At 45.4% G+C, this 14750-nt stretch overlaps 1 protein-coding gene across 6 annotated transcripts in view; it reads left to right on the top strand.

The window, feature by feature from the left end:
- The first annotated feature begins 4430 nt into the window (after positions 1–4430).
- The window catches only part of ELF5 (E74 like ETS transcription factor 5), a 49563-nt gene continuing 39243 nt past the window's right edge, over positions 4431–14750 (top strand). The window contains exon 1 of one of the 6 annotated variants that reach the window (XM_057507542.1): positions 4431–4958. Coding sequence is in view for 5 of the 6 variants with exons in the window: in XM_036891663.2 (XP_036747558.1) it covers positions 4903–4958 (56 nt within the window). In the remaining variant the exon portion in view is untranslated. The remainder of the gene's footprint in view (positions 4959–14750) is intronic. The other 5 variants (XM_036891663.2, XM_057507541.1, XM_036891661.2 and 2 more) reach the window with 5 other exon arrangements.

Below are 14750 nucleotides of genomic sequence, written 5' to 3'. Positions count from 1 at the left end.
TTGGCCAGCCTTGCGCCGCCCCGCCTGCCTAGACTCTTGCCGGTTGCGGGTTCTCTGGCTTGGCTCTGGGAGGCTCGCTGTACTCTGGGTATTGGAGCGGTACCCCACCCGGCCCGGCCCCTGTTGCTACCATCCCAAAGATCTGCCACAGTGTTTGTGCGAGTGGAAAACTGGAAGCTACCAAGGCATCAAACACGAGAATGTTAGCTAAATAAATCACACAGCACGAGCACAGTACAGAAGAGGGTGGAAGCCAGTACAACCATGTTGAAGAACAAGACATGGAAAGGTGTTCAGAATAATCCCATCGTGTGTGTGTGTGTGCGTGCACGCACGTGTTTGTGTGCATGTCCCTTAACTATAGAATTACTTCACTGTAGAATTACTGTGACTTTTCTTCTGTTTTGGATTTGTCTACATTTTCTACAGAGAACACATTTTACTTTGGGTAATCGATTCCTAGGGCTGCTATAACAAATTACTACAAACCTGGTGGCTTAGAATAACAGAACCCTACTCTCTCACAGTTCTGGAGGCCAGAAGTCTGAAATCAGGTTTCTGCAGGGCCAAGCTCCCTCCAAAGGCTCTGGGGGAGGTTCCATTCCGCCTCTTCCAGTTTCAAGCCGCTGCCAGCATCCCTTGGCTTGAGTCCACATTGCCCCCAATCTCTGCCTCCTCGTCTGTGTGTCTGTCTCTAAATGCCCTCTCACTCTCTCACACAAAGATACATGTGATTGCATTTAGAGCCCACCTGCATAATCCAGAGAAACTCTTCCTCCCAAGATCGTTAACTTAATCACATCTTATTAACCATATATAACATCATAGTTATAGCTTCTGAGGCTTAGGACATGGTCATACCTTTCAGGCAGCAATCTCTCAGCCCATTACACTTTACAATCAACAAAAAGGAATCTTATGTTTATCTTTTAGATACTCAAGACTTTGCATATTATTTCAGCCCAACACCCAGTGGTTGGCTTATGATAGCCACAAAGCAAATATTTGTTGAAGGTTGTGAATAAGCTGGCCAGAGTAGCTATTGTGTTCAGGATGAGAAATTATAGATGACTTCTTTCCTTTTTATTTTTTCTTTGTTATTTTTTGCTGCTACAGTTTTCACATGCCATTAAAAGGTATTTCCTTCTTGTCTTACCCAGACACAAATATGTGTTCCTCTAAAACTAGGGAGCTAAAATCTTCCCATCTCCCAATATTATAGGACAAAAGCAGGGATCAGGTTTACTTGGCTTGGGCTACCCCCAAAAGTCTGCGAGTGGAGCACCCGACCCACCTTGGCCCCCTGCTGCAACAGTTTCTTTCCTGCGGCCACGTCAAGACAACATGAAGCCACAGACTGACACTCTAAGAAAGGCTCTCTCCTATCATTTTGGCTTCTCCCTTCTGACCCAGGGAACTTTGATGAGAAAGACCCACACGCAGAGGCTGGGCGCCTGAGAGGGAGGTGTATTACCAAGTCTTCTACCTGAGAATTCCTTCAGTCCTACACATCCCTCAATCCCATGAGCTAGTAACACTGAACCTCTGCAAGGTCCAGCTCAGGAACAGCAAACAAATGTGCCTATGCTCTGCCTGCCACACACAAAAAAAAACACTGCCACTAGATCACAGCACTTCTTATACACAGCATCAGGATCCTTTTAAGCACGACTCCTCAGGCAGTCACAGCCATCAAAGCAGTTTGGCATGTAAGATAAAAACCATTTCCGGTTCCTCATTCACCCTGGGTTCAAGGATATATCTTCATCAACAAACATTTATTGAGCTCCTAGGTGCAATTCCCAAAAAGTACAAAAAAAGATACAAGGCAATGCCCTATAACCTGTGCTAAGGGCTCATCGTGGTGGATGAATGTGTTGGAAAAGTTTCAATACCAATGGAGACCAGTGCAGGCCCCAGGGTCACTGGAGGACATGAGGCTAAGGGGACCATTGAAGAAAAAGTAACATTTAAATTATCAGAGGAAAATGGAGAGAAAAATCCAAACTTAAAGGAGAGTGTAATCTAAAAGTCAAGGATGCACGGGAATGATGTCTTCAGGGAACAGAAAGCAAACCAATTTAGCTAACACCAAGGTCGTTCAGGTGACATTCAGCTCAAATGTCACTTCCTCAGAGAGGCTTTGCCTGAACAGACCAGCTACAAGCGGGATGTATTGTTCTTCATTGTCATTGAGCCTGCAGGCTCTACAAGGACAAGGACCTTGTTTACTTTGTTTACCTCTGTGTTCCCAGCACCTGGAACATGGACTGGCACATAGCAGGTGCTCAGGAAACACTGACCGGATGAACGATGGACTAAAGGTTCCTGCAGGAGAGCTTGTTAGAGCTCAATATGGAGAAATATGGGCAAAATTATTATTGCCTTTGAATATCAAACTAAAGACTTGGCCTATTGAAGAGTATTCCAAAGTGTTTCTCATCCAACTCCAATGGATGTAGTAGGTCAAAAACAGGAATTTCAGGTTCAAATGTATTCTTGGATCACTAGCTAAACAAAGTTTTAGCAAGTTTCTTTTCTGTAATTCTTTCTTTCACCTCTACCATATCACTGTGGATGTTCAACATTCCCAAGTATTAACCCAGAATACTTTCTCCTTTTGTTTTAAACACATCACACTGTATTTTGTGTTACCTTGAAGACACTTTGGAAAAAGGAGCCACAGAAGCTTTACAGGTGCTGGAGTGGGAGGTTTATCCATATATAATAATAGTTGAGCAGGATTAATCTGGTAGGATGGGGTAGGAGAGGGGCACAAACTTGAAACAGGGAGTCCGGGTGGGGGATTCAGCAGGAGTCTTTCTCCCAGCCATTATGCCACAGGTAAGATATGCCAGATACTGTCTTAGACAATGGGGGTAAATTAATAAGCAAAACAAAGTCTCCCTCACATGGACAGGGTTACCCTAAGTTGTGATCTGTCCAGGACAGTCCCAATTTTGTCTGTTGTCACCACATGATTACTAGTGTTATATTTATTCTTGAAATTTGGAAAATGAATCACCCAATTCATGGAGCTTACATTTTATGGAAGAGCCCATGAGGCTATCCCACATGGTACCTATGTGTAAATTAGATAAAAGGTCCCCGCTGTGTGGACATGACCCACAGGTGACCAGTTAGACAAGTAGATAGCCCTTTTGTGCAAACTGAATAAAAGCATCTTTATGAGAAGATGCAGGCCCTTCCAGGACACTCAGAAGGCAGAGCCCAGGCTGGATGTCTACTTCCTCTACCTTACTGTGCGTAGGGATTTGCAATTCAGTGTGGATGCAGGAATGCTACAAAAGGCACAAGGTGATGCCTGGCCCAGACCCCTATTGCAGTGAGCAACCTGCACAATAACTAATTGTGTCCTGGAGATGACCAACAAGCAAATCAGTAGATAAGTAAACACAGTTAAGTAATGAAAGAAAACTAATACAAGGCATCTCTGAGTAAGGAGGCAGCCATACTGCATAATTCCTGCAGGCACCATGGGTGTTGTGCTCTATAGAAACGGTGCCCCCTGGGGTTGAGCAACATGACTACACTGAGGTCAGAAAGACCTCTCTGTGAAGGTGGTAGGTCATTTGACACTGGCTGTAAGAAGAGAAGGACAGATATGAGAGAAATATCAAGGCTGGAGGGAAGTCAATATGAAATGGTGGCTGGCTTCATGCAAGGGCTCTGAGGAATGAGTACTAAACTGACTTCAGGCCTTCAGGCCTGAGGAACTAGGGAAACAATGGTGCCACTCAGTTCTGCCCAGTTTACTGAGCCCATCATGACTGCGTGGTACAGGGACCATGCCAGCAAAAGAGGCACAATCCTTACTCTTGGGGAGTTAACCATTTCCCTTAGGATTTCCCACCATGCTGTCTGGTGGTATGTAAATGAGAGTTACTAGAAGGAGTTGCTCAAATAAGTTTGGCAAATGCTCGGGTAAGCAAAATTAAACAGGTTTCTTTACTGGAAGACATCTCAGAACTTCAATAGGCTGACATACTTTGTGAATCCCAAGAACGAAATACAGATGGTACCCTGTCCTAATTTAGCAGGCCAGGGACATTTTTCTTCATACATATTTCAGGAGACTAGTGTCAACCTCCCCCTGGCTACCCTGGGAGTGGGGAGCTGTGCTCTAGACAGTGCCAAACAGGTCAGAATAGAAAGCAGAGTCACATAAGAGCTAGGGAGCAGGCAGAGCTGGCAGGCGTAAGGGGGCGCCACAGGGGCCAGGAGGCTGCACTGTGCTGGGTACCACAGCTGCCGTGGGGCAGACCTGCCTATGGCTGTCCCCACAGGCCTGGCTTCACCCAAGCTCCCCTGGTAACCTCTGAGTCACCCCCCTCAGGGCCAAGTTTAACCTCTGACTGACTGGTTAAAGTGGTTGTCTGACCTCCCTGGGCCTCCACTTAGCCTCCTATAAAATGGGATAAAGATATTGCCCTCCCTCTCCCGGGTGGCACGAGGCCCTGGTAATTACCATCCGGCAGGATGCTGAGGTGCTGACAACTCCGCCTGACACATTTCCCCTTGGCTCCTCCAGATGCCGCACCTCACCTCCACAGCAGGCCACGGACCCACCGGCCGCCCCTGCAGCGCGCACGGGCCTCCGCAACCTCCAGCTGGTGAGCAGGTGTCTCTCTGTGAGCACCTGTCCATCTTTTGCAGCTCCCGTCAAAACAAGAGACTCGGCTAACCTTCTGCGAACACCTGGGCATTGTGGAGGTGGGAGACTCACCTGCCGGCGGCCATTCCGGGACCCTGCTGCCGCCGGAAAGTTGCTTGGGGCTGGGAAACCCCGAGGAGGTGTCGCCTGCCTGGGGGCAGCCATGCGGTGCCTTTCTCCCTGAGGAAGAGGGGCCCCCCCAACCAGGGCCTTCTGCGGACGGGGAGATGACAACACTGGAGGACCCGAGCCCTCCCCCACCCGGCGGGGCGAGTGAGCTGAGGTGGGTGCTGCGTGTCCCGGGGCGCCGGTAGAAGAAAGGGCACCTGGTGGGGAGGAAACGCTGGCATCCAGTGGGCAGAGCTGGACTTGCCCCAGTCCTTCCACCAGGGAGGAAAAGGGGGTGTCTTCGTTCAAGTGCTCAGGAAGCCTTGAGGCTCCTATTTATATACATTGTAGCTTTGAACCAGCCCCCATCACCACTCCTAAGGGGTAGGACGAGCCTCTCTAGGAAGCATGATGGTCTTTTGCAGCTACTTTCCCCCCTCTAGCCTACCTGTAAGATTCATTTGCACCCAATTTCACCCAGATAGGGAATGTTGCACAGTCAGAGCAGCAGCACTTGGTCCCCTCGAGTCTAGGCTGGAGTTCCTTGGAACAGCTCTGCAGGGGATAATGTTTAGTTCTGAGCAGAAGGATGGGAAAGGAGCAAGTTTTGGGGTCTCCCTAAATGACTCTCAAATGCCAGTGTGCTCGCCTGCAGAATGGGACCACAGTAATGTTGCTCTTTAGTTGGCTGGTGTCAGGACTCATTACCGTGCATTTTCCTGTGATCTGGTTAATTTGATGCACACTTTGTTTATTTGTCCCAATATACCTTCTGCTTAGCCCAAAAGCATCCCATCAGATAATGGGCTTCGGCTGCCATCCTGGGCTACATTCTGCTGCTATAAAATGCCCAAGAGAGCTGAGACCCATGTGGATGTCAGCCTGCCTCTCCAGGTCCACTGGCATTTAAAATCAAGATCTCTAAATTCCTGGAAATCAGGATGGGGGCGTGGTGCTGGTCCCAGGGAAGGGAGTAGATTAGAGAATGACATTAGGGGCCTGTCGAGCTTAGTTTCCGGCCCCTGCCTTCTTTAAAAGCCATCGCTGGCTGTAGCCCTAGCATGTTACCAAGTGACTTGTCAATGTCAGGAGAGCCACACAAAGAATCTTCGGCATGTTATTAACCTCATTCCAACATGTAATTAGCCTCAAAGGCCTCCTCGCTGCCTCCATCCCGCGTTACATCATAAAGAATCAGGTATTTTACTATTTGCAGGACACGGTGGTGACTTTAAAGAGTTAATTATGGCTCACTGGAGCCCATCCCCAGGAGACCAAGATCAGGGAATTAAACTGTTTATATTTAAGTGTCAGTCTTCAAGACAGCATTCAGAACAACTTCCTCTGATGGAATCTGAGAGTGACATTGATTTGAAAGTAGATCCAGCAGGGTACACTGTAGTAGGTTAGAGAAGGTGATTTGACTTACGCCTTCTTCCTAGTTTGGGCCATGTGTTTTCAGAGATATCATCTGTGCAGCGACGGACAGAAAAGAGAACCAAGGAGAGACAGAATTCTGCTTTACCCTCCTGGTTCCATTGCGGGGAATCCAGCTAAAGACATTTGTAATCCCTGGGCTGGGGAGACCAGCAGTGTAGCCAGAGTTCAAAGAGAGTTCAGCCCTAATCTGCATGTTACAATCTGAGCCAGTCTAACCATGCAGGGTCTGAGCACATTATTATCAGTCAAGGGTAATTATAGATAAAATAGTTTTATTAATCAGCGTCCTAAGGGGACTGTGTTTATCTGATGGCTGTATGTATAATGTGTGCATGGTGGGGGGCTGAGGGAAATGTGCTGTGTGTGGTTGGTCTATGGGGAAGACAGGATGTCTGGGAGGGGAGCATGGTAGATAGGAGGGAGTGTGACTGGGAGGGGTGTCTAGATGTTATGTGGGCTCTGTGCATGCATGCAGGATGGGAGTACGTGTGGCAACATTGATGGCCTGCGTGTGTGTGTGTTTGCTCAGGTTTATACAACTGGACTTGAAATTTTGCCTATTTCTCTACCATGCCTTAGATTTATCAAAACTCTTTTCCCCCAATATAGACTTTTCCCTATGTACTTAGCTGGAGTTTACAGAACTCTCATTTGCAGATACCACCTGCAAGTGCCTTATTTAGCGGCTAATTGACAAATTTTCAGATCTCATCTCCAAACCTATCGTGGATTGTTTTAAATTGTCTATCACCTTAAACCATCTCATCAATTGCAAGGGGCCCTGAAATAGTAGACCCCTCCTGAGTATTGTTTGACCTGACCGGAGGTCAACTCTACTCACCTGTGGACAGGAGACATGAACTTCTTCAGGTTCAGACACTAAAGGTGTCCTGCATGAAGCCTCCAGTTCTGATGGAAGCTTGGTTAAACAGCAGTGGTCAGAGGGTGTCAGGTAACACTCCAAAGCTAGGTTCCCCCAACAGTGTGTGGTGACCAGCTGCCCAGAGACTGGAACAGGTGCAGAGTCAGCCTGGCCATCTCTGCCTATCCCCTGAGTCTACCCACAGCATTAGACCCCTGGATTGGGCCTCCCACAGCACAGCATGTCTGCAGGCCAATTGTGCAGCTCATTGCTTGCTTTGGCTAGAACTCTTGACTCCATTTGACTGTATCCTCCCTTGGAAGGCCTTGTGCAAAATCTTCCCTCTGCCTCCATGCTGAGGATCCACCTGAATTTTGCCCAGTGACAGCTGCAGCCCAGGGTGGCTATAACCCTACAGCCCGAAAGCCCAAGCAGCCATTCCCTTCCCATAGAGGCAGGTGGCATCCATTCTCCTATGGGCACTGCAGAAAGGTGAACTCACCAAGGCCCTGCCCATCAGGCTTGCATAGAAAGGTGTGAAGTGGGCCATCTGGCATCTTTGCAGCCATGTGGCCGATTTATTGGCCTCTCTGTAAAGTGAGATGTTGAGATTCCTGGAGCTTCTTTGCTTCCAGAAGGGCACATTGGAGCTCAGAAGAAAAATGTTTGGATGAGGGAATAAACTCTTAAAAAAATATTGCTCCATTTAAGATAATTAAGAACTGTTGGGAAAATATGGTGACCTGCTCCTGATTCCCAAGCTTGATAAACTTTTGATGGATACCAGCTATGAGACTGAAAATGAGTAAATGGATGGATGAATATCTACTCTGTGCCAGCTGCATATGCCTGTATTATTCCAGTTAATCTAATGAGTGGCTAATATTATTCTCATGTTGCTGATTAGGAAACTTAGGCTTAGATAAGTTGAATAATAATGATAATAATTAGGAGAAGTAGAGTAGGAATGGTATAACCATCATTTTTTGAGTATTTAATACATGCTAGGCATTGAGCTAAGTACTTCCTATATTACATGATCTTGTTTAGTCCTCACTGAAATACTATGAAGTAACAAGTTATTTATCCAGACTTCTAGGAGAGGAAACTATGATTCAAGGAGATAAGTAAATAGGTCCCAAGTGATAGCACTGAGATTTGAACCCACATCTATCAGACTCAAAACCCAGTGTTCTTTCTAGTACTGGCTTTTCCTTAGCTACCTTCTCCTCTGACTTTAGCTCTTAGCAACACCACGGTTATCTGTATAGTTACTGCATCACCTGAAAATGCTCAGCCAAGTCCCATATCTCACTGGTTCTTTGGAACCAAAGGAATAGCTGTCAACTCCAAATGGAACTGAATCTGCTTCTGCTTTCACACATTGAGAAGGAATTAAAACATCATTTCATGAAAAGAGATGCAGGTTAGCATGATGTCCAGGACCAAAGAATATACCTGTCCTCACTTTAACTCTAACAGCTCAGCAACAACTTCCCAAAATGTGGACCCTGGACATGCATCTTGGGGAGTGACAAATTCCTCACTGGAACCTCCTCAAGTCTGCAAGTCCAAGGGACAGATGACTTAGCATTGATATGAACCTCTTTGTGAGGCTGGGCAGCTTCCCAAGTTTGAGGGCTCTCCCCTCAGATTTATAAGTATCCGTTAGGCTATGGTGACAAACTCTGTATTGAAGTGATAAATCAGGACAGCTTATAATAATGATAAACTGAAATTCTGTAAAAAGCACAATGCCTAAGTTCTTAACACAATTCTATGTTTACAACCAAGACTATTTCTCTCAATGAATTACTGAACATAACCAAACTCAGGAAACTCAATGTATGATTTGGACCTTTGTACTTTTCAATGGCAGGTTAAACTGTGGAAGATAGTGAAAGATGGCAAGGCAACAACAAAGAAAACAGTATTAGTTTGGAACTGGTGGGAAAAGAAAAGCCAGCAGTAACTTCCCTATGAAATAGCAGCAAAATCCTGGGAAAAAATACATGAGTACCCCAAACTCCACAACTCAGAATTTCAAGGCTGCCATGTGGTTGCATGGGTAAGACATGAGCCAACATTCATGAGCAGTCTTGGGCTGCACCATGCTCGTTCTCTCCTCCCACACATAGTCAGGTACCCTCCTGTTTGAAGGATCCTCTCCTCCCAGTCATCCCAAACATTGCAAAGCCTCCTGAGCAATGGACTGGGCTTCGAGTCTGGAAATCCTAGGACTGAATCCTGGCTCTGCTACATGTTAATTGTGTGACCTGGACAAATTGCAGAAGCTCTCTGAGACTCAGTTTCCCCTTCTGTAAAACAGGGGTAATAACAGCCCCTACTCCACAATTTGTTGTGCATGGCATTTAATAAGCAACCGTTTTTAGCAAATCAGTCCAGTTTTTCATGGCCCAGCTCAAATGCTCACAAGAAGCCTTTTCTAACTGTTCCAGTGCTTAGTGACCTTGGTCCCTCCAAGTCCCACAATCCCTAACTCAAACTTGGACTTGAAATTCTATGCTCTCTCTAAATCCTTCCTCATGATTTTTCTGTTTGAGTGTCTCTTACTTGAAGGCCACAGCTAGGCCTTGCTATTTTTTATATTGCTGACAATCCTGGCCTATCATACATATTTTTTAATTATTATGTTTACCAAATTCACATTTTAACATTTCTGAAATCAGGTTTAGCTTTATACTCCATCTACATATTTAACATAATATTTCTTCATCAAGGTGATCATCTACCAAAGGTATGCCTCTGGATGACAACTGTCATAAATCACTTCAGTCTGGAGACCTGGAGGTCAGTGTGGTCACACACGTTATCAAACTACATGTGTGATCATTCCCACTGACAGACAAGGACGCTAAGGTTCAAATAGTTTAGTTCACCCAGCCAGTCTGGTGTCACTCACCCGGAGGAAGATTAGGTCTTTATTAACTAAAGGATTAATTGTCCACTGATAGCCTAGGTTTCATTAGTGTGGTTCACATATTAACAAAGTAAATTAGCCGTGGCTGGAGGGCCTGTTCTATTCAACATGCACAACTTCAATGGCAGCACTGTTAGCACCATGCCGACCTCCAGCCAACAGCAGGGACTGCCCAGGGGAGTCAGTGTCATCCATTCCTCAAACCATCAACACAGCAACTCTCTCTGAAAGTAAGCCCTCATGTGTATCAGAGGACTGGTGTTTGGTAGGAAATTCTGTTGTTGGGTGAAGAAAATTCTGTCTTCAAGAACATGCCTTTTGTGGAGGATGCCCATGGCTGGCCTCTCATATCTGTGCCTTTGTATAGCCATTATTGCTTCAGATTCATTCAGGCTGACCCAAAACTTAGAACCTTTGATTTGGTTGACTTCCAGTATCTTTATGCAAAGAAGGGAGACTAGAAATACAGTCACATAGTGTGTCAGCTATTTCAGAAACATTATCATAATTCAACCTTGGTTGAACAAAATCTATATTCCTTTCCTCATTTTCATTATGCTTCTGCCAACCATTGACTTTGCTGTTGGCAAAGTCCATGAGGCCTTCCATGTTGGAAATCACACAAAGATCCATTACTTCCACAGGGCTCATAGCCAAGGAGGGATTATCAGGGTAACTACCTCATGGATACTCTCTATTAAATTGGTGCTCCTGGTCAGCAGAACAGACAGCAGTAACAGCTAAAGAACAAGTTGGATATAGGAGACTGGGGAAAGACATTCCCAGAGGAAATAAAGCAAATATACAGTCTGCCAACCAGAACTGGTTGAGCACTTATTTGTGCTAAAGTCCATGCCAGGTGTTTTAAGGAACAGCAGGTTTACAACTCGTCCTTGCTTTCAAGGATCCTGCCAGCAACCTGGGATGCCTAAGAAAATTGCTGTCTCTTCAACTTTAGATTCTGCGTCCTTCAGAGGTATCCAGACGATAGCATAATGGTGAGGCCTGTGGGCCCTGGTGCCACCTGCCTAGCCTCAGATCCTGCTTGGGCCTTACCAGCTGTGTGATATTGGGCAAGTTATTTGCTTATTTCCCCATTAGGAAATTTTAGATGATAATGATGGCACCTACCTTGGAAGAATGGTGTAAGGAATCAAATGATTTAATAGATGTAGCCTGCCTGGACAGTTCCTTCCCCACTGAGGAAGGCGATACTATCCTACATGGCCTGGTAATACTCAAAGGTTAGCGATCTCAACCTACATCTGCATTTCTTACCATCGACCATAAAAGCTGCCATTTGCTGAGAACTTACATGCACCAGGAATCATAGCAAGTACTTGCAGAGGAGGAAACGGAGGCCCTGAAAAGTCAATGCCTCATCTAATGTCTTCCAGGTAGCAGAAGTTTGTTGTCATATGCACCCACTGAAAGAAGATGTTCATTCTTAAATGGTTGAGCCAATAGAGCATAGAAAAAGGTAATTTCTCCAACAGACACATTTCCAAAATTAGTATCAGGATAATAGAGACAGGAATCTTTATCCAAAACTCATACATTTCACCATCACCCTACAACTCTCCCACTAATGGCATCATCTATGAATTTACCTAAATGTACTCTTTTAACTCACTTTTGTTTTCAGCGTGTGCTCTCTCCTGTGATAATAGTAAGAGAAGCAGATTGGGGGAGAAAAGAAATGACTGAAAAACATTGGCCTAAGGTTGAAGGGAGTAGGTTTTGGAAAAGCGAGGTACCCACTATATGTACTAAAAAGAACTGGAACCTCCAGCCTTACATCAGGTGACTTGCCTTTTATTTCACTTCTGTGGTGTGTACATGTACTGAGTGTTGTCTTTGTCCCAAAAACCATACTAAGCACCAGGGAGTCAATGAGAAACCAGAATTTCCACTCTACATTAAGAGAAAGACTGTGCCTGTGAGACCATGAGATCCAGGGATCTTGAACCAACAGAGAGGGAAGGTTTCCCTTGAGGCCAGTGCTGAGAACAGAGTGACAGGACAGAGGCCAACTTGAGCACCTGTGTTGATGGTGTTCAACTCAGGCATGCCACTGCCCCACTGGGTGACACCCAGCAAGACTGACACCTCTCTTTCTTCATCCTAAAAAGAAGGTAGTGATAGCTACTTCCCCAGGTTATTGTAAAATACAACCAAAGTAAGACAGGTGAGTGATTCTAGCACAATGTGGGGAACATGGTAGATGCCCTATACATGTGTGAGTCTCTCCTCCCTGTCCCCACACAACCACCTCAAGATCACCCAGAGATAGAGTAGCATGGTGGTTAAGAGGCTGGGTTCTGGAGGCAGGCAGCCTGCCCTAAAATACTTGGCTACCCCTTATTAGCTGTGTAACCATTGCCAAGTTACTTAACCTCTCTGTGCCTCAGTGCCCTCATCTGTAAAATGGAGATAGTAAGTAACTCCCTCATGTCAAAGAATTGTGAGAATTTAATGGAATGAGTGCATTCAAAGATAAGCTGAGGCACATGAACATTTTCAAGTGTGTATTTAAGCAAACATCAATCCTGACCGGGCATCACCAAACTGGAAGTGGTTAGGAGCATGCTGACAACAAGAGCTGGGGGAAGGCTCTTACGGAGCAGGCAAGCAAAGCAAGGGAATTGTTTGGCTCCGGCTTAAGCAGTTGCCTTATGTGGGAGAGCCTTGCTGGCTATTTGTGATTGGCTGTTCTTAAATACAGCTTTTCTGGATATAAGTGCATTTACAATCAACTCTGGCTTAGATTTTGATTTGTTTACACAGGCTACCAAGGCATTAAGCCACCTCAGTCTAATTAAACAAGTCTCCTTGTTTAATTCTTTCAATAAATGTAACAGGCCAGCATGGAGATAATAGAGCTACTCTTAGCCTGGGCTCTTGTCACTCCCCAGGTTTTAACTTGTTTAATTACCCAACAACCTGTAAGAGATGTATTCTTTTCCCTACTCTACAGATAAGGGAACTGGGAGGCAAGTGTGTTAAATAAGCTTCCCAGGCTAGCAGCAAATGGCCAAGCAGGGATTCAAATTTAAGAAGTCTCCTTCCAGAATCTGGTCTTAGTCACTATGTTACTCTTATGTGCCTGATTAACGTTACCTTTATTAGCGCCTGGTTGAAACACCAGAAGGAGGCTAAGCTGGAGATTCTGAAATGTTCCATTCCTTCTTCTGGCCCCATCTTCCCAACCCCCATCCCCATCCCCATCTCTTTTCTTCAACCAACATTCTTACTAGAGTTTTTATAGATTTAGTGTTTGATATCATGCAAGATCTCCACTCCATTCAAATTTAGGTTCAATATAGACTTAGAGTCAAATTCGTCTTTTATTTTGGTTTTATCTTAACCACCCCTTTTATCCACTGGTCCAGAAGCCTGTGATTTTCCACACAGGCACTCAGAGATGCCATAGTATACATTCAGGACCATAACACAAACATAGTTTGTTGTCATACACATCTACTGCCAGAAAACTCCTCACTCAGAAATAGTTGTGCCAAGATAGGATACACAAAATGCAATTTTTCCAAAAGACTCTTTTCTAGAAATAGTAACAGAGTAATATGTCTTCCTTGAAAACCTTTCCACTGAGAAGAATGTAGTGTACAGATCCAAATGTGAGAGGCGTTTCAGAAACCAGTGGCAAGATCGGAACATGTCCAACAGCAGGGAACGTGGTGTGCAGGACCACCTCGGTCCCCTAGACACCGAGGAGGAAGAGGCCAATCACAGAAATGCAGAGCTTAAAGGAATCTCTGAAGACCATCTAATCCAGTTCTTTGCAAACTCTTCTTAAGTACAGATTATTTTATTCAAATGAAATCTTATCCTGAAGATTTGTATAAAAGCTGAGATGTCTTTTATACAAATCAGGGAGAAGTCTAGAGCCTAACCCACCTCATACCCATCGTCTCAGCCCCAGAAACCCCTACAAGGGCTCCGGGGAACCTTTGGAGTTCCTTGGGGCACAATTTGAAAGATCTCTAGTCTCGTCCAACCTCCTCCTTTTACCACTGGGGTAAATGAAGCCCAGAGAAGCTACCCGACTAGCCTGAGGTTACACTGGCAAATCAATGGCCTCTCCTCAGTAGTCCCCTTATCTTCCTTCAACAATTTTTCCATGATGACACCCTGTGTCCTCTAATGAACTGCCTTTTGTTTCTCCTGAGTATATGTGTGTTTGTATTCGTGTCCTTATACCTGTGCCCAGTGCTCCCAAGAAAACCTAACTAACCAGTCCCTGCTTTCACTTTAAAGCCTGGAGTCTGCATTTTGGACACACTGTCTTGGCTGCCCAAGAAAGCCGGAAGCACAGGACAAAAAAGGCATAGGGTTATAAATGCTGTCCCGTAGACAACGGGGGACACTGTATTTCACAGCCTAAATCAGGCTGAGGTTCTGATTTCCCAGGGAAGTACTACAAAGCAGGTAGTTCTCAGCCAGACACTTGAGAGCTGGCATCCAAGTAACACAGGCCCACAGCCTAGTAGCTGCAGACACCTGACTGGGCGGATAAACCACTTCATTCCTCCATCCTTAAGGGGGAGGGAAAAGGGAGAAAGACACCACATGGCACATTCCATCCAAAGATGTTAAAGTTAAGTAAGTTAATATGTCCGATGGCCTGTTGTGCTTAGAGTGAAAAAGTGGAAGAAAGGCCCAACACTGGTTCTACAAGCTGATGGTCCCCTTCATTTAGTCAG

The sequence above is a fragment of the Manis pentadactyla genome, chromosome 9 (genome assembly GCF_030020395.1).
Source record: "Manis pentadactyla isolate mManPen7 chromosome 9, mManPen7.hap1, whole genome shotgun sequence".
Lineage (NCBI taxonomy): Eukaryota > Metazoa > Chordata > Mammalia > Pholidota > Manidae > Manis > Manis pentadactyla.
This window is presented reverse-complemented; position numbering and strand designations above follow the sequence as displayed.